This window comes from Cryptomeria japonica, chromosome 4 (genome assembly GCF_030272615.1).
Source record: "Cryptomeria japonica chromosome 4, Sugi_1.0, whole genome shotgun sequence".
Taxonomy (NCBI): domain Eukaryota; kingdom Viridiplantae; phylum Streptophyta; class Pinopsida; order Cupressales; family Cupressaceae; genus Cryptomeria; species Cryptomeria japonica.
The window spans coordinates 668,782,587-668,807,809 of NC_081408.1; the positions used below are offsets into that span (position 1 = coordinate 668,782,587).

At 36.5% G+C, this 25,223-nt stretch overlaps 1 protein-coding gene across 4 annotated transcripts in view; it reads right to left on the reverse strand.

Moving 5' to 3' along the window:
• The window catches only part of LOC131061839 (protein DA1-related 1), a 72,609-nt gene that overhangs the window by 22,287 nt on the left and 25,099 nt on the right, over window positions 1-25,223 (reverse strand). For all 4 annotated transcript variants that reach the window (XM_057995680.2, XM_057995681.2, XM_057995682.2 and 1 more), the window contains 4 exons: window positions 3,583-3,715; window positions 900-1,020; window positions 668-751; window positions 33-152 (listed from right to left, as the gene is read on the reverse strand). In XM_057995680.2, the coding sequence (XP_057851663.1) occupies window positions 33-152; window positions 668-751; window positions 900-1,020; window positions 3,583-3,715 (458 nt within the window). The remainder of the gene's footprint in view (window positions 1-32; window positions 153-667; window positions 752-899; window positions 1,021-3,582; window positions 3,716-25,223) is intronic.

A 25,223-nucleotide genomic window follows, 5' to 3' on the forward strand; every position in this document is an offset into this window, starting at 1 on the left:
ACCATGTCACAGAGTATATAATGCTTACTCACCTCCATGCGCTCACAACTACAACAGCGAGGTGTGTTGTCATGTTCATGTGTAGGACAGTATCTCTGCCCCCAAAAAGGGTGAGCTCTGTACTCAATTAGGCCAGCTCTATTTGTTGGGATCTGGAAGACAACATTACTAAAATATTTGAATTAAAATGAATATCTAAGTAAACACAACTAAGAAAAAAGAGCTTTCATGATGTGTTTCAAATATGAAACCCATCTGGAAGACAGAAAAATTACAAATCAAGATCATACAAGAAATATTTCAATAAAAAACCACTCTTTTCCACCTCATATTCTAAAATCAAAACAACAGAATTTGAAGTATTAAATAGGTGCCAAAACAAACTGACATCCTATAATTTTAAATATGGTTGACGATGAAGTATCATAAACCATCCATAAAGAGAAAGAAATGTACACTCTTCATAACAAGAACTGGAAGCAGACATTAAATTTGTCAAACAAACTTTAAAATTCAAACGTAAACAAGGCTAGAAATATGGATAAAAATATGTTTGAAGTCTTCACTAGATCCAGGCTCTTCAAGGGAGCATCAATCATAGTCTTCAGATACTAGTGCATTTATAACATTTATAAGAGTGAAGTTGATCAAATGGATTTAAACTTACAAATTCTTCACAGACATCACATTTTGGATGATAAAGCTCCTTGTAACAGGACTTGTGGTATGGGTCATTCCCTGACATGGAAAACTACACAAGCAAAATAGTCATACTTATTATATAGTATAAAATTAAAAAATTGTTCCAATAAGCACTAAAAACAAGTATCAATTTTAATCCACTTAGCCAGATGATGTAATACATGAAAAATAAATGAATAGTGAAAGGATGTTTATACCTCATAATCAGAAATAGGTTCCCCACAAGAACGACAACGAAAACACTGAGGATGCCAAACAGCTCCCATACAACTCAGAAAGCGCCCATAGCCTATCTCAGTGTTACAACCAGCACAGATCCTGCGTAAAATATTGCCCTCGTAATTTCCAAAAACAGCATAGATTCAATTTTCTAGCTTCACCTATGAAAGAATATCTTCAGGAAATAAATTTCATTATAGCAAGAAATACTATGACCACATTACAATCAATCAGCACTTTGTATCAATGAGCATGCAAGTTAGTGAAATAACTCGGGAGCTAAGGCAATTGAATTGAAGAAAGAAGTTGATGGGAGTGGATGTTAATGCATCTAAATTCCAGTTCTATGGATCTAAATGGAATAAATAAACCCTTGATGTGACTTCTTGTTTTATGATACGAGATTGTGAGATTTTGCCAAGATCAAGAGCTCAATGAAAAGTACAAAATAGAGACAAAATATAGGACAAGAATAAACTGTATTCTCATCAATAGATAGATGATCAATAGTTCAAATGTTGTTCATACAATGAATATGAGCCTGTTTATATAGGCAAGGCTATATGGATATGTGAGCACACAATCATGACATGTGGTTCAATAAGAAACAAGGGTAGGTAGGAAATAGGTGTGGGTAAGTAGAAGAAACAATAAAATATTCCACATGAGGTGGATCACCCACCGAAAGTGGAATTATCACTCCACAATAAGTGGATATGATAAAGTAGTAATAAGATCAACACCATAAAAGGTCGAAATTCTCCTACACACACTATCCCAATGTGACACAAACACCCAAGTGTCTCATACCCAAACTACTATGAAATGCATTATCCTAAGTAAACTTAAGTAAGGTGTAATAATATCCATGATGAATAATTATTTACACCAACAAAGATACATGTTAATGTGTATCACTAAAACAACGAACTACCTAAACACTAGTATAAGCAATAAAGTTTGATTTTTGATAAGTAACTTTTTTATATCATACAATTGTTGTAACCCAATATATTCACCCTTTGTATCTGTACACATTAGCAGATTGATGTTTGACACTTTCCCAAAACCAACAAAATATCATAGGCAGGTGTGTAGTTGACTAAACTATATATACATTATATAATGTATAAACTAGAACATTCATTAAATAGTATTATCACATATACACCTTACGTTATTTATAGTTGTCAGAGTTGAAGTGATTAGAATGTACTTAGAGATATCTATTCCTTTGAGGAGCTATTCAATTGCCATTTCGTGACTCTGAAACATATAGAAAATATCATTTTTGAAACCACAAATGATAAAGTACTACCAAGAAATCAGTTATCTTATGTATTATTTGCCATTATTATAATCAACCAAAATCTTATGAATTGTATATTCATCTACATGTTGTTATGGTGGTTTATAACAGAGCTATTCTAAAATGTGGACAGTTAGGCCCACACTGACTCTATTAATATTGCTTTTCTCATCCACAGCTAAATTCCTGTTAATGTCTTGAATAAGCTACAGAAAAGGCTATCCCCCTGCTCTGAAATGTAAGCTAAACCCTGTATACTCACTATGGCATCTTCTGATGCATTTTGTAGAGGATCTACCACATCCTCAAATTTCTGCTATAAGGTTTTCTTCTAAATTGACAAATATTTGTACCCATTAGCATTAAGAAAATTATTAGGTGAAGTATGTGACAAGTTGTGTCTTACCTATTCTACAAGTCCTCTTAGTCAGAAGAAAATTAAGAATTTCTTTTGAATAAGAATACATACACCGTATAGTTATTATCTGAGAAAATTGCAGAATGCTCTCTCTTAACATCACTAACAACCAACAGTATCATTGTTGTGATTTATACAAGTGCTTAAGTATCATAAGTAAGGACCTTGAAGCAATGTAAATGACATGCTTCTGTGGCCAAATCATGTCTTGATATACTTTATTAGATCTCTACAAAGTCCTGTATGTATTGAAAACATCACGTCGGGGTTACATAGGCATCAAATACAATGTAAACATAGACCCCAAATTGGCCATATAAACATATTGATAAGGCAACAATAGTGAGGGGCTAAAAGATGTCTAACGACCTTAAGTAGCTCCCAATCGTCCTTAAGTATGGGTCATAACAATAAATAAGGCTCAATCATGTTTTAATTATGTTATGAAACTAGCATAACATGTCAGTACATGTTGAACCTTTGGCTAATATTAACAATTAGAAAACATGGGTACAGGAATTAAAGGTAATGTCATAGTTACCAACAGTCATGGATATGGGTACTGGAACAGAAACAGAGACATGATTTTCAGAGTCAGGATATCTGAGTACAGGATAAGGGGCACATCTGATATAATCTCAGTCAAAAACTTTGGAAGATATATACATAATGTGATTGCTTGTTCGGCAATTGTTGGATTGCTGTTATCTTTGACTATGCATATGGTACTTATATCCGTTTGACAATTCAATATTAACTAAGACAATCAACCAGAACTAAAATGATTCCAATCCATTCAATAAAATCAATGATTCATACTTGCCATTTTGAAATAAACCTACAAGAAAATCATTTCACCTAAAAGAAAGGACCAAATGATAAGAAGAGGGAAATGTGTCATATTGACATACAGAATATAAAGCTAGAAACTTACCTGTATCCACTAGGATAAGTATACGGTGTAGCGTAACTCGGACTTGGTTGTGGACGTGGAGGGGAGGCTATGTCCAAACTTGCTTGTAGAGCTCTAGCAAGCTCTTCATCATCATCCACCTGAGAACTGCTACCTGCAGGAAATATATTTAAACTTATTATAAGTCATTAATGATGCTAAGAGAAGTTATGAGAGACTTTTTGACTCTCCAAAAAGATTATTTAGATTTCAAATAGAAAAACAGAGCTAGTTGCATGTATCAACTAATTCTTAAACTCTATAAGTATGCTATTTATTAAATGTGTCAATAAAGGGACAACCAAGAATATTTGGAGTAAAGAGTCATGCATGCCTCTCAAACTGAAAACATGCAAAAGGAGAAGATTTTTTTTTCCAGAGTTCAACGCATTCAAGACTGGATCAATATCTCATGATCCACTAGGAGATGACTAAATCAACCTCCAATACTAAACCAAACACATCTATGTTCATTTTAAAACCCAATTGATATATTCCTATGATAATATCAAGATACATCAAGGACAAAAAAGCATAAGAGACCATACTTCATGCCTGATCCCAACATTGGAGCACGTAAAGCAACACTAATACATATCCACTATCAATTATTACATCCATCTCCAATTGGACTGTTCAATACATACAAAATCAATGATACATCACATGTCACAATATACAAGTGATTACATCATACAAAAAGAGAAGGGAATGAGAAGAATCCAATGCTAAGGAGGTCAAACGCATCGAGTCAGTCACGAACCAAATCCTCCAACCCCCAGCAGTGGTTGGCAACACCACTCGACCATGTGGTACACTGAGGTCCACCCAACCATGCTCATGGAGATAGTCAAACGGCCCAAACAATCATGCAAGAATACAAGGGAGAGCAATGGGCTTACACGAGCTAAACATGAAGTAAATACTCAACATGAGCATAACACCCAACAAGAGTCATAACGCCATATCAAGATAATAATTCCATCAATGCCTCACTCACATCAAGTAAGAGATGGTGCCCAAGCAACAATAAGTAAAATATCAAAAGAATAAGGAAGCATCCTCAATTGGCAACAATGAGGACAAAGAGACACCCATAAGAGCAACACCAAATTTGCCATACGACACATATCACAACAAGATTACCAAAAGATCAAGCAACTGTAAATCTATAGGGTGCTACTGCTACTCAACTATCAAGGCCTAGATACTAGAGTGCTAGTATATGGAGTGTCATGATGTGTGCTCATGAGGACGCACCACATGGAACTGAGCATTTTCTCATACAAACAAGAATGACGATCATGCAAGTCCCAACACTACATGAGTGAGCATGTCTCTCTAGACAAGTCCCAACGCTTCATGTGCAGGCATGCCTTCCCAAGTCATCCTTAGCCTTGTACTAGCACTCAAGGCATGCTTGGGGAACCACTTATCTTAATTAATGTTTTAACCCATCCCAAGTTTATTATTAAGTTATCACTTGATTAAGAAACTCCCCAACATGATTGCTTACATACCACTTTGGAACGAGTGTGCATTGGGAGCCACTCCCTAAACCCACTTTAGTACTTAGTCCTAGGCTCATCCCATTCAATTGAATGAAGTATCAAATTAAAACATAATGCAATGATTCACTTCCCATATGTTCAATAACATCAAATATCTCTTTTACACAATGCCTTCTCAACCATATACAAGGCATACTCAATTAGTCATGCTACCAAGAGCATTGGTCTACTTGATCCCATAATGAAATACAATCATATAAAATGATACAAGGCATCTATTTCAAGTTAATTACAAGTACTCAAGCATTCATAACACTTGCTAATATCAAGAGCTATCAATTCATTACACCCGGGAAGGGTATGGGTCAAGTATCAATGCCAACTTCAATGCAAATCACACATACTATAATGCCCACACACATGAACAAGAACAATGCATAGATACACATGCTAATTATCATAATACCATCACAAGAGGTCATATACTCAATGGATAACAAAGCCACAACTCAAGGAGCAACCTCTAGGTCCTTGAGTCAAGAATATCAATCCCGAAATGATCTCAATTCAAAAGTATAAATGCAAATTCCCTTTGGCATCACATGAAAGCATACCTAGACATCACAATTCATCATATCACAAGCCAATTGTGTTAGGAATTCATGTTAGCGTTCACATGGGTAGAGTGTGTGAGGTAAAGAAATAAATCATGTAGTAATTATTTTTGTTAGTAATATTAAATTATCTGTTAGGTTTGTTAATCATACTGTTGTACAGGAGTATGTTTGTTTGAGTTGTTAAAACAACTCAAATTATTAGTGAGTTGTTCCTATAATGTAGGAACCCAAACTCCTATAAATATGTAATGTGTTATTGAACGAAAGAGTGAAGCATGGATTATCTTGTGTAAAACAACTGCAGCTTCTGTGTCCATATTTTCTTATATGGTATCAGAGATAAATAGGCACTGGGCCTATTCATATTCCATATTTCATTTATTATCCCAGTCACCTCATTCCTGCAATCCATATTCTTAGTGTGTACCCTAAAGATCGTGGATACTTGTGTTTGCATTTGATCGCAGAAATGATCGCCATTTCACCCACAAACTACCAACATTTTGTTTTGGAATCATTAATTTAAGGAAAGAAGATCTCCATCTCCATGTATCTTTCCTTGGCTGTAGGAGTCTGCAACAAGCTCATTTTTTAAAAGCATTGAATTTTTATATTGGCTTGGTCAACCTGTACACATCAACTGATCAGATTCTATCATCATTGACCGACATCTATACGGTGGTTGTTCCCATGTGATCATTGGATCACTTTGTTTATTTCTTTGGTGTATCTATTTATAACTATTGGTCTATGTTTTGTCGATACCAAGCAGTTCCTTGTTGTCCGCAAGGCCCTCGAATTTGGTTGACCAGGTTTCATTGTTATTGTTGATGTGCTCCAGATTGGATTGAAGATAAGCCTGATTTGTGTGGCCTTTGGTTTGGCAGGGCAACTACGCAGACTCCTTATTTGTCTTTACACATTGAATCTGGTTTCTTGATCAATTGGAGGGTGTGTTTCTTCATTGGATCGTGTTCACTGTCGGCTCAATGCAGAGGATGATTTTTCTTGTTTGCTCGATTGCTCTTTTCATTGGGCAGAGGTTCATTGCCATATATATTGATTGAGATATATTGTCATCGGTGCTTTGACTATGTTGTGATAGGATATCAAGTAATATTGTTTATTAGTTTTACTATAGTAAATTATTTCTATAGTTTATTATTATATATTGTTCATTAAAAAAAATGTGTCAATTGGAGTGCATGATCGGTGGTACCCGACACTCCCATGGCTTGTAAAAGAGAAGTTCCAATCAGGGGGAATTCTAAAATTAAGCTCCAAAGTCAAATTTTCTAATTAGAAAGTCTACTGGAGGTTGGAGGCAACGGAGGAAGGAGGACAATCAGTGTCCTCTCGTCAGTCACCAACAACGGGGTCGCACATTAGGTGTGGTGACATTTTTTTTCAGTTGTGTATTTGCTTCTAGTTGCGAATGGTGTGGTGTGAGCTTTAGATTTTTGGTTTTCTACTTTACATAGTGTGTTGGATGCTGGAAAGACAGTTGTATAGGAAAGTGGCTAACGTCAGTGATCCTCTGACTACGGAGATCCTCTGACTGCCATACTTCGTCAGAAGATGATCAACTAGTGAATACGTTCACTGGCAATCATGATCATGTGCAGCAAGATCCAGACATTGGTATGCAGTTTTAGGTGATTTGTTTTCTTTTCAGTGCTCATGTGAGGTGTAAATAAATGGAAATTTCACATTGAGGGGTGGGGGCATAACATCAATGTTCCATTTCTATTTCGAGCTAAATCAGCTAAAGTCAAGGACAACTTCAAGTGGCAGTTTCCTATGCAGTGATCGACAACAGTGACTGCAATTGAGAACATTTGGTTCTCATAGATGTAATGTGAAATTATTCCCTGTTTTGTTTTGTGTGAGTTGCATTTCCTAAATTTTCCCCTGATGTTGGAGAAATATAAGCACCAGTGTAAATCAGTTCATGGATCTTGAAAGGGTTTGTGGGAGGATCCAGAAAACCACACGAGGTGGACAGACGGTGGAGGTTTCTATTCACATCAAGGTTTGTGGTAAGCCTGTTTAAAACCATGGGAGGAGAGAGCCTTTCTTTGGATCAAGGTCATGAGTCAGTTGGACATGCCACAGGAGTGTGCATACTACAGACGTAGGGTGTGAGTTCTTACCATGTTCACACTAAGGGGGAGAATGTTAGGAATTCATGTTAGTGTTCACATGGGATAGAGTGTGTGAGGTAAAGTAATAATTCACGTAGTAATTATGTTTGTTAGTAATATTAGATTATCTGTTAGGTTTGTTAATCATATTGTTGTACGGGAGTATGTTTGTTTGAGTTGTTAAACAACTCAAATAATTAGTGAGTTGTTCCTATAATGTAGGAACCCAAACTCCTATAAATATGTAATGTGTTATTGAACGAAAGAGTGAAGCATGGATTATCTTGTGTAAACCAATTGCAGCTTCTGTGTCCATATTTTCTTATAAATTGGACCCAAAAACCCAAGCAATTAGGTGGAACAACTCATCAGACCCAGGACAAAGATCAAATAGCCCAAAAATAGTTTAGAGCAACCAAATGTGTAAAACTGGAAGCAAATGTGTGAGAATGCTTGCAATTGCCTGAATCAATCAGCAATTGCATGATTCCTATTGCAGTTGTGTGATTTCTCCTGCAATTGCTCAGCTCTGCATTGGGTGTGTGAATTTGGTCCAAGAAGTCAACTGGGGCATCAAAATTGATAATTACGAGGCATGGAAGGGTAAATCACGGACAAACCCATTTGAGAACACCCTCAAGACATCTCAAAAACACAAACACATCATCCAAACAAGGATCCCAAGGAGAATTGAGCAGCATTTACCCAAGAACACCCCAATTTGCATCAAAATATCCCAACACATACAAATTCAACAATCAAACACAGAGAGAATCAAAACATGATCACAACATGATCAAAACTCATCTCCTAATGCATGTTACACATCCATAGAAGGTTCAAATTGAAACACAATGAGAAATTGAGAGAGAGCCTACCTCAAAATGGAAGAAACACTCAAACTCAAACTGCAAATCCCACATGCCAGCAATGCTCAAAAGATTCAAACAGCAGCAAAGCTTCTATAATCCAATTCAAATAACTCCACACCCACAAAATCTACCTTCCAAAATCATTCAATCTCAACAATCACCATGTGGTCATGAAGAGGGCTTTTGAGAGAAGAATATGTTAATACACGAAGTGTTGAGCAAATGAGCTCAATTACAAAAAATAAACTCACTTTTTGTGAGGGATATAATAATAATAAAACTCAAATTAAAATCCAATTATCAAATAAACTCCCTAAAGACCCCCATAGATAATCATTCAAATCTCATTCCACCCAATGCATATAAGACATATTCCACATTAATATATTGAATTACCATACATGCATGCGATAACTGACACACATCTCAATTGACAGAATATGCAGAGTCATTATGGGTCGACTCAACATGACGAATGGGTATTCGAAAGCTACCAACTGTAATGTCCCCACTTTGTAATAGGATTTAATAATAAAATTAAAATACAAAAGAATAAAAAATAAAATTAAAACTAAAATATAAAAGAATAAAATTAAATATAATTAAAATTTAATTAAGTTAATGAATGGTCAAAAGGCATGAAATGAAAAGTTGTGACTCCCTCAAACATGAGGTATAAAAGGGATAAGAGAACCTCATTTGTGAGGGAGGAGAAGAAGAAAGAATGGAGCATGTGAATCAAGGAAGAATCAATGGAAGAAGGAAGGAATGGGAAGTGAATAAGGAAGTGACTCTTCCAAAGGAGGGCAGAAATTATAAAAGGATTGTGACTCTTTCAAAGGGTATAACATGATGAAGGGTTGTGACTCTTTCGAAAGGGTGGTAATTATGAAAGGTTGTGACTCTTTCAAGGGGCATAAATGATGAAGGGTTGTGACTCTTTCGAAGGGTGGTGATTGTGAAAGGTTGTGACCATTACAAAGGGCAAACATGATGAAGATGTGTGACCCTCCCTCACATTGGAAGATATAAGGGGAGAAGATTTCATTTGATGAGGAGGGCAAAGCATAGTAGGAGTTCCCCTTAAGCAATCAGATCAGACTTGAACCATGATACTCTAATCTCTTCTGGGCAAAATATAAGGTGATTAAAATAAGGGACATTACACCAACTGTTGTAGTCGGAGCTCAAATTAATAAAATAATTAATATAGTAAAATCAAGGGAATTGCCCTAATCAAGGGGCATGGATTTTGACTTGGGGAATTTGGCCAATGTGCTATCTCCTATTAACCGTCGTCAAGGATGCGGGCACGCTTAGACCTGTGGAGCTAGGTGGAGTCGATGCCTTGTACCTGTAGTTACTGAAACATTCACACGTCAAGTGAACCTACTCATCTATCTATCTATATATATGTATATACATATAAAATCATTTAAGGGATTTTAACATCATATACATTCTCATAAACTCGAATGATTCGATATCATCCCTTTTGTTGTGACGTTTTCACACATCACCCCATTGCAAATGGGGACCCTGTTGACGTGTATTTTGTACACAGCCTAACACAGAATAAAATACCTAAGGGTATCTTATCCTCTCTTGAGAAAAAGTCTCTAACTGCTGAAGATTCGCATAAAGGATCAGTTAGGATGACTCCAAGGTTCCTTTTAGTAGGGTCTCTACGTGTGGACAAGCTCGCCGTGGTATGATGTGATTTGCTGGAATCACAAGGGGACTTACATTTGGTGATTGAATTTCCGATCTACTTTGCTAGAACACAAGCTCTCACTAACTTAGATTAAAAAAAGGGAAAAAGGAAGGGGGTGAAGAGAGGATCTAATCCTAATACTAAGAATGTAGGAGCAATGATTTGATTTTTGATGAAACTCCAACTAGGTCTTGTTTTGACATCAATGGAACATCTACACAAGGCTAGTGCGATCTTCTAAGGGAAGCTTTATGATGTTCAAATCATCACCACAGGCATAGACACCATCAAGTTGATGCATATCAATGAAGAAGCGACAAATTGAAATTGAGCTTAGGCTGAATGATTCCAGTTGACTACGCAAGGCAAGTCTGCAATCAACAAACTGCTAGTAGTATGGATGTACGAATTCCACCATTAATCAATCGCATTTCCTCCATTCATCTAATCATCTACCATCTAAGATTGAAGACTCAACAAGAAACCATGCAAATTGCAAGAAACGACACACTTCACCATTACTTCAATGAAAATGGAGTTTGTTTACAATCAATGGCAACAATTTCTTGCCTTGTCTTCCTATTCTACTCTAATTGCTTCCAACTATTCTCTAACTATTCTAACTATTTACATACTATCTCTAACAATTGCTAAAATTAGCCTTTACAAATGAAATGCCAGGGCTTAAATAGTGCCCACAATACAATTCGATGGCTTAGATCAATTCAAGATCAATGGCCAAGATTTTACAATGAAAACCCTAATTAGGGTTTGTTACAACCATTACATAACATTTAATGCTTGACCAATGACAAAATTGTATTGCTTGGACACATGTCCCTTCTAGAAAAATCGACCAATGGATAGCCAGGGTAGGTACATCGGAGTTTGTGCCACCTTCCATGAGTTAAGTACGTTGAATCTGGACATGCTGAGGTGGACCTCACTGATTGGAGAAATGATGACTAGGACGCCACCTCATTTGACACTTGTAACTTGGTAGATATTCAACTTGATGTTGTTGAGAAGCTTGCTTCAATTAATTCATCTGGAACTATTTACTTCTTCAACGAGCCCTTGTTCTAACTCCCTGTGTCCTTGATGTGCAGGATGATGTACCTCGCCTTGGAACGCTGGATTGAAAGAAGTCACTCCTGTCCTGGCTTGATCGTCCTGGCGGAGACCGTCCTGGCGAAGACCGTCCTTGATCCGGCTTGATTTTCCTTGATGAGATCTCCATTTGATGCCTACACAACATTTCAAAATTAGAAACATGATTTTGCAATGAATAGCATAGATTAAATTAATTTTTAGGAAACTTCATAATAAATCCTTGAGTTATTATTTCCTAAAAAACGATTGAGCTAAGGGAAAACAAATTTTCAAAATTCAAAATTAAGGCAATGATGATCAAAATTCGAAATTAAAACAAGAGATCTTGCCATACCTCACTTAAGAGCTTAACTCTAAAATGCAAAATGAGGAATTTGCCTAGGCAAAATTTGAAATAAGATGGTCTTCAACGTGATCTCCCTTCAAAATAGCAATTTCGCCACCTTTCAAGTTTTTGACGTGATCTTCAAGCCTTTGACAAGTTTGCTCAAATGGAAATTAAGGTTCGCACCTCCTTAGATTGATGTTAATGCCTCCCTTTGATGAAGTTCGCACCTCAAAACACAACTCGCACTTCTCCTTTGTCTTCCTCAAATCGCACTTGAATGAAGATGGTAAAATGATAATGTAAAAATGAAAATCTTCACCTCCTTATATAAGCGCTTACACCATCAATTCATTAAGGCCGACTTGGTAATTAATAAGGCAATTTGAACGATTTTAAAACAAATAACAAAGCCGACCTTTAAAATACCAAGCGCTCCATTCAATTTTAATTAAAATAATTAATTATTATTTGCCAACGTTTTTTTAATTTAACAATTTCGATTTTTTAGAAGGCAAAAACAATTAATTAATATTAAGTGCAATATTTAAATGCCATTTAATTGAATTTTCAAAAATTATCGATTTTCTTAGCATTTAAATAAATTCAAAATGTTTGTTTAGCGCCAAAATTGAAAAAATGGGAAGATTCAAACCTCATCGCCCTGGTCCCTGACTGAGGGACAGGAGCGATTCATCACTTTTGTCTTGATTCTTGCAATTTTACGTCCCAGGTCTTCATCTCCACGTTCAAAATCGACCATTTTGTCGAGTCCTTCGAGTTTGAGTGTCTTGCTTGTGTGAACAAGTGCCTTTGGATGTATCATCGCCCTGGTCCCTTGGAGAGGGACAGGAGCGATCTTGATGTTTTCACTTGAAATTCTCCATTTTGATATCAACTTTTCCTTGTATGGTGAATAATAACCTTGCTTGTTCATTCCATGCTTGTATCACTTGACTTTTATGAGGCATTTGGACGTTAGAAGGATCATCGCCCTTGTCCCTTGGAGAGGGACAGGAGCGATCCTTGTCTTTTCTCCATTTTAAGCTCAAATTGGTAATATTTAACGTCTATCTCCCTTTGTATCGCCTTCCAAACGATGTTTAAAACCTTGTGCAACCTTGTTTTAACGTGATCTTTAAAGGATAACGAGCGTTTTGGCAAATATCGCCCTGGTCCTTTAGAGAGGGACAAGAGCGATCCTAGTGTCCTGGCTCAAATTTGCAAATTTTTGATCTTCGTTCTTCGTTCATTGCCTTCCAAAGGACGTCCTTGACCTTGGCTATCCTTGCATTGTCTTGATCTTGAAGGAGCATGAGTGATTTTGTAAAAATCGCTTTGGTCCTTGTCCAAAGGACAGGAGCGATATGAGTTCCTTAACTTGATTGATAACATTTTGACGTTCAAAACTCTTGCATATCATCCTCAAAAGACACCTTATACCTTGTGTGATCCCAAAAAAACCCTGACTTGGCATGAATTTGAAGGAAAATGAAGAATCCCATACAAATCGCCCTGGTCCCTTGGAGAGGGACAGGAGCGATTTTGCTTCTTTGTTCAATTTGATGATTGTTTAACGTTTGAAGTCTTTGTATATCACCTTCTAATCATGTCTTGGACCCTTTACGACCTTGCAAAACCTTGACCTTACGTAACTTTTGAGAGATTTGGCCAATATAATCAATATCGCTCTGGTCCCTTCCTGAGGGACAGGAGCGAATTTCAAGGTTTTGGACTTGCCTTTACTTTCTTCAACTTGCAATTGTCTTCATCGGGTAAAACGTGATCCCTTGATCTTCCTTGGTCGCTTGACACTTGCTTAACTTTTGAAATCTATGCCTTTATGGAAATATCGCTCTGGTCCCTCCCTGAGGGACAGGAGCGAACTAGGATATTTTAATGCAAATCCTTCAACTTGGCGACCTTTGTAACTTCGTGCTTGATTGAAATGTCTTGAAATGTCCTTGCCACCTTGTTCTCCGTCTTGGAATGTCTTGAACTTGAATAAGAAGCAATATACTCATTACATCGCCCTGGTCCCTTGGAGAGGGACAGGAGCGATCTTGCTCTTGTAGGCTTCACTTTACTTCATATCCTTCAAAAATTATATTCAACGGATGCGCAATGTTCCATTCCATTTATTCATGCCTTGGGATCCATTCAAATTGGGCAAGAAAATCATCTAAAACAAAAATCGCTCTGGTCCCTTCCTGAGGGACAGGAGCGAACTTAAGCATTTTGGTCCCTTGTTGGCGTTTCATAATCTTCAATTTGTCTTAAACGCATTCATCTCGCCTCCTTTCTTGCCTTCAAACATAAAACTTGCTTGATCTTTGCCTAGATCGTACCTTATGAAGAATTTCGCTCTGGTCCTTCAGTGAGGGACAGGAGCAAATTTGACCCTCTAGGCAAAAACTTCATCATTTCATTGTTTTTGATCAAGTCTGGATGCTCTATCATGCTCATTTTGTCCTTCACCATGCCTTTGATGTCTCGATTCGTCCAAACAAGGTCAGGAATGGCTCAACTAAGCATTTTCGCTCTGGACCCTTGGCGAGGGACAGGAGCGATTCGCCTTGGTCCTCCTGGGAGGGACAGGAGCGAAGTTCGCTCTGGATCCTTAGTGAAGGACAGGAGCGAAATTTGACTTTTCGCACTCTCTATCAGGATAATTTTTATGGAATATAACATTTAAGTATAAGAACTTATACTTTAAGTTATATTCCATATATACTTTCAGGATGTTTGAGAGTGGTTTCAGACCTCCAGGAGTTATATTGCAAAATCTAGTTTTTTGAGGTTTTTCAGTTTCCAGACTTAGTCAAATTTCAGGATCAGGACATTCCAGACTTAGCCAAATTTTAGGACAGGACCTCACTCAAGCCGGACTTGCTACCCTATTGATCTCCCCGACAGCACTCAAAAATGCAAAGGCTAACTAACAAAACCCTAAAAAACCAAGAAAACAAACCCTAAAAAGCAAAAAACATGGGTCCCCATTTGCAATGGGGCGATGTGTGAAAACGTCACAACAAACCCCCACTTTTTGCTTAGGCTTAGGTGTTTAGCTAGGTCATCTTAGCTTGGTAAGTTTAGTAGTTGTTAGCCCTTGCTTATGAGAAGTGAATGTCTTGTCAAGTCAGGATTGAGGTTGTGTTGCCAACCTTGCTAAGGTGGTTAATGTTGCTAAAAGTTGTCAATTTGCAAGTTAGAAAGTCTTCGGGTTTTAGATGCAATGAATTAGGACTTTGGATGGGCATAGGTTGAAATAAGGGAGTCATCAAAATTTGCGTTCAAATATAGATAAATTGTGAAGTCTCATGTCCTAGGTTGCATCCTAGTCATCATCCAACCCATTAGATTGTGCCACATCAATAAGTCTAGGTGTGTTGAACCTGATTCATCTCATTATAGAGCAAGTGACACATGACGCCTCATCAAATACTATTTTATGTACCTAACCTATTCTCTCATTGGTTAGAAATCAAGATGGACATGTGTCTAATTCATTGTAATGATCTTATTGGCCAGAAGGAAGTTTGTTGTAACAAACCCTAATTAGGGTTTCCATCTTGTAATCCTTGCCATTGATTTTGAATCAATCTAAGCCAATGAATTGTATTAAGAGCTATCTATAAAAGGCTCAAATCTCTCATTTGTAGGGGGTTAATAGAAGACAACAAGGGTAGAGTAATAGATAATAGTTCCTAGATAGCAATCAATAATTAGCAATTAGAATAGAAGTTGGATTAGGAGAAGGCAAAGATTGTTGCCAAGACTTTGTTGTAAGGAGCATATGATTTCATTGAAGCTATGGTGAATTTAATGTGTTATTTCAACAAGTTGCATGGTCTCTACTTCTCAATTCATTTTCATGTTGTTTAAATGAATGAAAGAGCTTTGTGCATGATCAATGGTAAAATTCATACATCCATACCACTAGCGATTTGCTGATTGTGAATTTGCCTTGTGTGGTCAACTGGAATCCTTAAATGAGCTTAACTTCAATTGCTATTTGCACTTTGATATGCATTAATGGTATCCTTGTTGGTAATAGTGATTTGAACATCATTTTGTTCTCCTTAGAAGATCGCACTAAGCTTTGTGGAGTTGGTGCTTTGCATGTCAAAGCAAGGCTTAGTCAAGTTTCACCAAAGATTGTCCATCGTTCCTACATTCTTAGGATTAGATTAGAATCTCTAAACTTTGTCTTTTGCCATTTTATTTTTCAAAGCAAGTAGTTATAATCTAAGTTCTAGCAACATCCAAACGTTCAACATTCAAGTATTCAACGTAAGTCCCCTTGGATTACCAACAATCACATCAACCAATTAAGCTATCCACATGTCATGACCTAACTATAGAAACCTTGGAGTCGTCTTGGTTGATCATATAATTGAAGATCTTGATCAAGAGAGGATAGAATACTTTTGGTATTTTATTCTGTTTGATTGTGCTAAAAAACACATCAAAACCTTTCACATATAATTATTAGTTAAACCTCATAATAATATTTTCATATAATTAAATGCATTATATAACATCATCAATATTATTCCTCTACATCTACAAGCATATATTTATATTCCCCGAACAGGGTCAACATCATAACATCATTAGTAACATGATGTCTCATCAAATCAAAATAACATAACATATGATTCATTACTTTTAATCAACTAATCAAAATAACATCAATATCTCATTCTAATCATTACTCAAATCAACATTTCACATATGATAATACCAAATCATGAAGCAGGTATATCCAATCATCCAGCACAATAGGTCTAGCTCATGCCATAGCAACCACCCAATGAATCAAGTATCCAAATTAGTCATGCAAGGGTTCTCACATCTAGGTACAAGAAAGCAAGCATGCATCTCAATGCAACAACATAATCAAGATCACCATGGAGCAATTCAATCACATCATTGGTCTAGAACAATCACGAGACATATCAAAGCAGGACATAAGATAACATTCACGATTACATACACTGCAACAATGAAGAGTCCAAAGCAAGATCAAACACCACATAATGATCCACATCCAAACTGCAAAAGATACACTCCACAACACAAAGCCAAGTCCACACAAGAAGTATGCAATGTAGAAAAGTAGATGGGAGTGGCATTACATGAGGTTATGATCCCCTTCAAGAGAGTTCTTTTATTGATTTAGGGACATCTAGAGGCCATGATTTTGACCCAAGAGTTTGGTTGGAGAAAGCTTGGGATTTTTCCAATTTCAGTTTTTCAATAAATTTCAAACCTTTGCATGTAATTAGATTAGTAAGTTGAAAAATAGTGTTGCTTTAGTTAGTTTCAAATAATTGGCAACTTTCATAGGCCATGCAGATTAGAATACAAAATTAACAAAAAAAGGCAAACTAAGAAAAATTGTCAAAAAAAGGAAATTTTCAGATTTTGGTAAAAATTGCCAAAAAAAAAAAAAATTTGAATTTTGCAATAAATTGCCAAAAAAGGTAATTTTTGGATTTGTACTTAAAAGGAAAAAAAATTTCAGTTTTGGGGGGATGGAAAGAGAAAACAAGAAAGATTAATGAAATTTTTTGAGTTTTCTGTGTTTTGTTTTCAATAGATTTTATATTGTGAATTTTGGCTACATCATTTGGTATCAAAGCAAAAAGATGGCTAAGAGAGGAAAAGGAAGAGGAGATCTTTCCCAGATGTATAGATATGTACAAAATCTACAAAGACAAGTAGCAAAGATTGCAGGTATAATAACAAATCAAAGAAAGCGGGGAAATAAACAAGAGGCAAAGATTAGCATGCAAAATATGAAGTAGAAAAACTAGAGTATCTAACCCAAGGATGTAAAAATCAGCAAAAAATTGCTTAAATCACGATTAATCAGGAGGTTTTTGCCTTGCCGATTTAATCGGCTATAAAATCGCAACTTTCGGATGTAAAAAATCGCAAATAAATCACGATTTAAACGGTTAAAAATCGCGTTTAAAAATTCACATGTCGTTTTCGACGCAACCCTAAAAAAACACATGACGAGGAATAAAAAAACAACACAACCTTTTTTTTCCATACACGCGGGACTAGCAGGAGCATTTTTTTAGCGCCGTTTTTATTTTTTTTCCTAAACACGACCTGTGATTCCAACGGCGACGGGGGCATTTGTTCCATTTTTCCTCAACGTGGGAGCAGCTACAGAACAGATTTTTAATACTTTCCATTTTTCCTTTTCATAGAGGGTCAGCAAAATTTATAATGCATGATAATACATGATATTTATATCAGCAAAGTATATAAAAGAATCCATCTTTTTTGCCTGTGCTCAAAACAAATAATTTTCAAACGTATTTAAAACTTGAACTTGTTTTTTGGTATCTTACTGTATGGCATGTATTTGACTCAAACTATGATTTATATATAATGGAAACCAGTAATATGTTATTGTGTTCTATAAATTTAGTGTATATGTGTGTTTTTTAAGAATATTTTAAGAAATTATATATTTTCAAATGTTCGATAATTTTGTCGATTTATTGCCGATTTTTTCCCCTTTTTTGCCAATTCTTGATTGGTTGAATAATATGTCAAGTTATTATTGATCAAACCAAAGGAGCTGATAGATTGGTTGAATAATATGGAGTTTTTTTTTTAATGGAAGACTATAAGTGAAGAAAAGAAGTTAAATTTTGCATGCACAAAATTGAAGGGTCGTGCAATGATCTAGTTGGCTCATTTGGAAAAGGAAAGAGTTAGAAAGGGGAAGCATAAAATCAAAAAGTGAAGCAAAATGGAGAAGAAGCTTAGAGAGAAATTCCTATATATTATGCACAAACACTTTCGTCAATTTTAAAATTTGAAACAAAACTTGTCTGAACAAGAGAATGCAATTTCTGGTGTACAAGATTTAATTGTGTAAACTTTTTAACAAAACTTGTCTACTGTGCAAGATTATACAAATGAATTTTACAAATTGTCCATTCTTGTGGAGCATCAAGAGACTGATGAACAAATGGTTGCAAGGCATGTAAATGGTTTAAAATTCTCTATTCAACATGAACTAAGTATGCACAAAATCAGCAATATGGAAGAGGGATACCAATTAGCTTTAAAGGCAGAAGAAAAACATGATAGACAACATTTCCAAAGGAATAGAGGAGACTGAGAAGAGGTATAAAATATCCATTGTAGGGTGATTCAAGTTATGGCAAGTGAGAATCATCTCAAGGAGCAGAAAAATTAGATGATACCCTACAAGACTTTCAAAATCAACAAAGAGAAAGAGGGTTTCAAAGGGGCAAAGATTACAATGGTGGTAGAGGATGGGAAAACCAGCGAAAACCTTTCATTTGCTTTTGTTGTGGTGAAGAGGGTCATAGGGCATTTGAGTGTCCAAACTATCTCATGCAAGAATCCAAATTGAATTTGGTTCCAGCTAAAGATGAGGAAGACATGGCAGATCTAGTTGTTCTACTAGATGCAGAACAGAGCCTTGTGATGAGAAGGAAAATGGTGATTCAAAAGGAAAGGCAAGTATAAAACAAAGGTCATGATGATTTCTAGCTTCAAACAAATATTTTTTGAACCAGATGCAACTCAAAAGGAAAGATATGTCAAGTTATTATTGATGGTAGCAGTTGTGAAAACATGATTTCCAAAGAAATGGTAGATAAATTTAACTTACACTATGAAAAACATCTCCATCCTTACCATATTGAATGGTTTGAAAAAAGGAAATGAAGTCATTGATAATAAGAGATGCTTAATCAATTTTTCCATAGGAAAGACTTCAAAGGATGAAGTATAGCATGATGTAATTCCAATGGATGCATGACATGTATTGTTGGGAAGGCCACAGTAATATGATAGAAAGGTATGCATGATGGAGGAAAGGAAACATATGCTTTTTGGAAGGATGGTTCTAAGGTGATTCTATTGCCTCTTAAGTATGAAGGGAAAGTTGAAAAAAAATTGTTCACAAGAGAACCTATCAAAAAAATGAAGATAACAGGTTTCTAATACACACTGGTGATGAAGAGAGAAGGAAATGAAGAAATACTAGTACCAACAAAGGCAGTTGAGCGTACTCTGGAGGATGCTAAAGTATTGGAAAATGAAAGTGCAGCTGGGAATGAAGATGAGGATGTTACAGCAGTAGAGGAGAAAAAGGTAAAGATTACTTTTATTTATTTTTTATTAAAGATGAAATGCACATAGAAGAAGAGATGAAAAGAAAAATCTCTATGCTTATGATGGTCATATGCAAATGAATCTATACATTTGACCTAAGTTGTTGGTTCAAGTTCGGGCACTAGTTCACGTTCGAGAATCCAGTGTGCTAGTATGGCAAAATTTTGAAAAGGGGTTTGGGTTCATTTTGAGTTTCTTAGTACAAAAACAATGTAATATATATGTGTGTGTGTGTAGCCTAGAAGCATGAATTAAGATTAGAATGTCACATAGCATCATATACATCAAGTTCAATATCAAAATGACAAAATAATAATATGGAGTTCAAGTATCATAGTTTCAACAATTGGAACTATAGTTTTAATTTTTAAAGTTTAATGATCAAATGGATTCTCTAGTTCATCAACATCATCATTTTCATCCTCCTCATCATTGACATTGGCATTAGATGATTGCATTTGAACTTGCACTATAAGTTTGCTCACTTTCCAAGTCATCAAATGCAACAAGCTGAGAAGCGGAAGCACCCAAATCAATATGCTCTGGCTCTATATCCCACATCTTCATGTCCCCTTGCTTGTAGTCATGTTGCTTGTGTGAAAGAAGACGTAGGTTGGAATGTACATATACTAAATTCTCCACTCTTTTTGATTGCAATCTATTGCACTTTACTGAGTGGATGAAAGAGTATGTGCTCCAATTTCTTCCGGATGCAGATGAACTAGCAACCTATGAAGACAAAATAAACAATTGAAGTTATAAAATTATAAAATTATAAATTACTAGCAACCTATGAAGACAAAGTAAACTAAAAATAAAACTTACTTGTGATAAAACTTTGACTGTGAGGGATTGTAGGTTTTGGAAGCATGTGCCATGGAAGTACCACCAACTATGAGCATCCTTCTTGAATCTATGACAAAGAGCGTCAACACTTAGACCATTTTCGTTTGCAAATTCTATGAACTCATTAGTAATCACATCTTGCACATCATCTTCAAGGTAGAGTCTAAGGAATGTTGCCTTGTACCCATCAGGCACTTCTAAATCTCTCCATGGTGCAAGCCTTCCTAGTTGATCAATAAATTGATTGCTATAGTACTTTGGTGTCAAGGCATATGCAAGAAGATGCAAAGGAGTGGTCATCTTATTCCACCTTTCTACAACAATTGCTTCCACTTGTTTGAAGAATTTCTCCTCAGGGTTTCGCTCTTTTGCATTTATAATGCACTTCATTTTTTCAAGCATTGAATTAATGTCATCATAAATCTCTCCAATGCAAGGCCTATCCATGTCAATATAGAAAATCATGCTCATAATGTGGACTCAATGAAATTAAGGAGATAAGACACAAGATCCCACCATGACTCATCCAATAACCTAAATTTTTGCTGCCCTGTCAAAGTGCTGCTCTGCCTCCATATAGCCCAACTTTGGTTGATCACCATATTGCAAAGTGCCACTTTAACTTTCACAAGTCGTCTCAAGACAATTGTGTTTGATGCAAAACGGGTCTCAGCAACCTATAACACAAATTAATGCCAAAATGATTAAAAAATAAGGCCAAACTTTAAAGAAAAATACACATTATAGCTTACACAATCAAATTATAAACACTGAACAATGAAAATAAAAAAATCAGAAAATGTAAAATTAAATTACCATTTCACTTACCTTCAATAGCTCCAAACTCGAAAAAGATCTAAAAATCCCTTGAGACATGTGATGGTTTGCAATGAACATCTAGATATCCTCATCCTCTGCATACACTTGTTTGATCCAATCAATTTTATTCCCAATCTTTAGTAGCATAAGATTGAGAGAATGGACCACACAAGGTGTCCAAAAAATGTGATGATAGCGTTCCTCAACCAACAAACCAGCAATTCTACAATTTTTTGCGTTGTCCGTTATGACTTGAACAACATTGCGGGGTCCCACTGTTTCAATAGCAGAGGTGGGAATATCTACAATAAATTGTCCACTCTTTTACCTAGCCCTCACAATCCACAGCTTTCAAAAACATTGCCCCTTTAGGGGAAAGCACTATGACATTGATCAAGGGATGATTTTTAGAATCTTTCCACCCATCTAAAACAATTGATACACCTGTCTCAGCTCATATATCCCTTATTGGCTTCAACGCATCTTCAACCCCCTTCACCTCTCTTTCCAATAAGGTTCCACGAACCTTCTCACAACCTAGGCCCTTATACCCACTTGGAGCTTCATTAACACTTTTCAACATTTTTTTCCAATATGGGGAGCGAACAACATTGAAAGCCAACCCATTTGCATATATGCATCTTGCTACATCTTGGTCGGCAATGTCTCGACTCTCATTTTGAAATGCAATTTCTAAAGGCCCCTTTGATCTTTTGCGTGCAATGGGTGCTTCACTTCAAGCTCAATTGTGGAAAAGAAGGGGTGGTTTTCTACTACAACATTGGGATTAGATGGGGGTTGCATTCCCTTTGTTTTTTCGGAGCGGTTTGATTTAATCTATGAGCTTCTCTCTTGTCTTCTTCTTCATGCTCCCTAATATAGTTCAACACTATCTCTTATGGTATAGGCACAACATTTTTTCCAAGGCATATTTTCATGCCTCTTCCTGGTATTCCACACAAACGGCCTACCACCCGATAATATGAACTATTACATTCTACATCACATCCTTGGCATTTCCAACAGAATCCCCCACCTCCTGGAAGCGGTCGTATAATGTCAACATACTTCCATAGGGAAGAATATGGATCTCTTCTTTGTTTTGATTGTTCATTTGTGCCTATGGAGGAAGAGGTAGATGCCATTCTAGTTCCTATGGCAAGAATAATATGTGAACACAATCAAAAACAAAAACAAAATAATGAAACAAAAAAGAAGTAAACTAAACAAATAAATTATGAAACAAAAATGGTTAAAAAAATTTTAAAATGTACAAAAACCTACCTCTTTCAGCCAATGGAAGCTTGGAAATGTATAGAAATGATGCTGCAACACTTGTTCAAGCTTCAAAAATCAACCTTCAACTCCTATTTGCTTAACTTGCAATGAAAGATTTGATGTTTGCAAAACAAATGAGGAGAAATGAGCTAAATTTATGTTTTAAATGTCACTTTTAGGGTTTTTATTTTCATTTCCAAGTGGTGGATTTCAAAAAGCCATTAAATTCTGCAAAAAAAGTTCACTTTTTGGGTTGTCGAACGTCCGAGTTTTCCTGAGTTCTTCCCAGGTTCACCTAGGCCGAACCAGTCCGCTCGAAAGTGAAGCTTGGCTGGACCCACAAGTGGACCAAACCAGAACCAAGGGCCTAGAGGGCCAACCCTGCAACTTAGCATTTGACAATATCATAAAACCGTTGAATCTTATCTTACAAGAACACTTCATTTTGCAGATCGGTTTCTTACTAAAGTTGGTATGAAATTCCTTACACATAATACAAGGAGTGTAGTTTGTAAATATCTTGCATATTCTCATCTTATGGTATATTTTCCTTATAATTGTTAGTATGTATATATTGCCACAATAAATAGAACTTTAATGATATCTGCAATAAATCTATAATATATGTACCTGCATATGTTCTAAATGTTTACCACCAAGATAGTGGGAGAATGGTGTTGACGTCATCTTCTTGGCACGCTTCCTCATGGTATAAGACCGAGGAGTCCTATGAGGCCAAAGGGGTACAAAGGGTGTTGCCTTTGGGCCTATAAGGATGGACTTCCTAGGCACCCTGTCATAAAGAGCCCTCATACTCTCTATCTTGGTAAATAGATGCATTAATCATAAGGAATAGGATAATGGTGGCAAAGTTGAGGAAAACGGTGACAGGATACCTCACTAGGTATTCCACCTCATTTGGATGGCACAGGCCACATGAAGCCAAGGGAGATAAGGTTCGCCCCTGGTCCTAGGGTAGAGGATCTCTGGGGCACCTCTTGTGACATTTTCACACATCGCCCCATTGCAAATGGGGGCCCCCTACTTTTTAGGTCCTCTTGGTCATTTGGTTTTGGTTCTTTGGGTCTTTTCACAACAATCCTTTCGATCTCCTCAATTTGCAAGTGTTTTGGGGGTGAATTTGATCAAATCTGGAAGTAGTTTGGGTAAATTTGACCAAGTTTGGATCTTGTTTTGTCTATTTTAGGGTCTTGCCCTTCAGACTTGGATTTGAGGCCTTTCCTTTAGGGTTTTTGAAAAATTGAACATTGCATTAAAGTCAAGACCCTTCAAAGAAACCCACCAGTGAAATTTGAGCCAATTCTGAGCAGCTTTCTATTTTTGGAAAGTTCCTATTATTTAGGGATTTCACTGCCTCCTGGATTGTCTTCATTTCACCAAAAATCAAACTTACTATTTTTAGTAGTTTCTATTTTTAGTATTGTCTCATCTTGTTTTGCCCTAATCTTAACATTCTGAAGTGCTTAGTGATTACTATTTATAGTAAGTCTATTTTTGGCAGGGTCTTCATAGGCAGAGGTCCAAACACTAAAGATTGAGTATTCTTGAACATTTGTCTATATCCGGAAAGTGTGAAAAAGCATGCAATTGATCAAAAAATGACTAAGTCTGAATTCATTCCAGAAGTGGAAAGGCATTGAAAAATCTTCTAAGTCTGGTAGAGAAATCCACTTCAATCCAAGACGGCATCCCAAGTCTGGAAAAGGGCAAAATTGGTTGTCTGGCAAAATCCAAGAGAATCCTAGATTGGGATCGTGGAGGATTTTTCCTCCACCCCCAAAATTCCATGACTAGGTAGTTTTGGCACTCATGTCAAGGATTGGGCGCTAGATTGGGGTCATGGAGGAATTTTCCTCCATGACCAAATTTCCTTCTCCATGTCCTTTTAGCGCCCAAGCATCAAGGGGAGCCCTAGAACTAGGTGGTGGGGGAATTTTCCTCCTTGATCAATTTTCCTTCATCATATGGTTTCAACGCCCAAATTAGAGGAAGAACACTAGAATGGGAAGCAACTGAAAGCGAAATTCCTCCAAGGCATAGAATTAGCGCCCAGCATCAAGGAAGGAGCGCTAGAATGGGGTTGTGGAGGAATTTTCCTCCATACACAAAATTCCTCCACTACATGCAATTAGCAGCCAAATCAGAGGGGGGGCGTCGAATAAGGGTATGGAAGGAATTTTCCTTC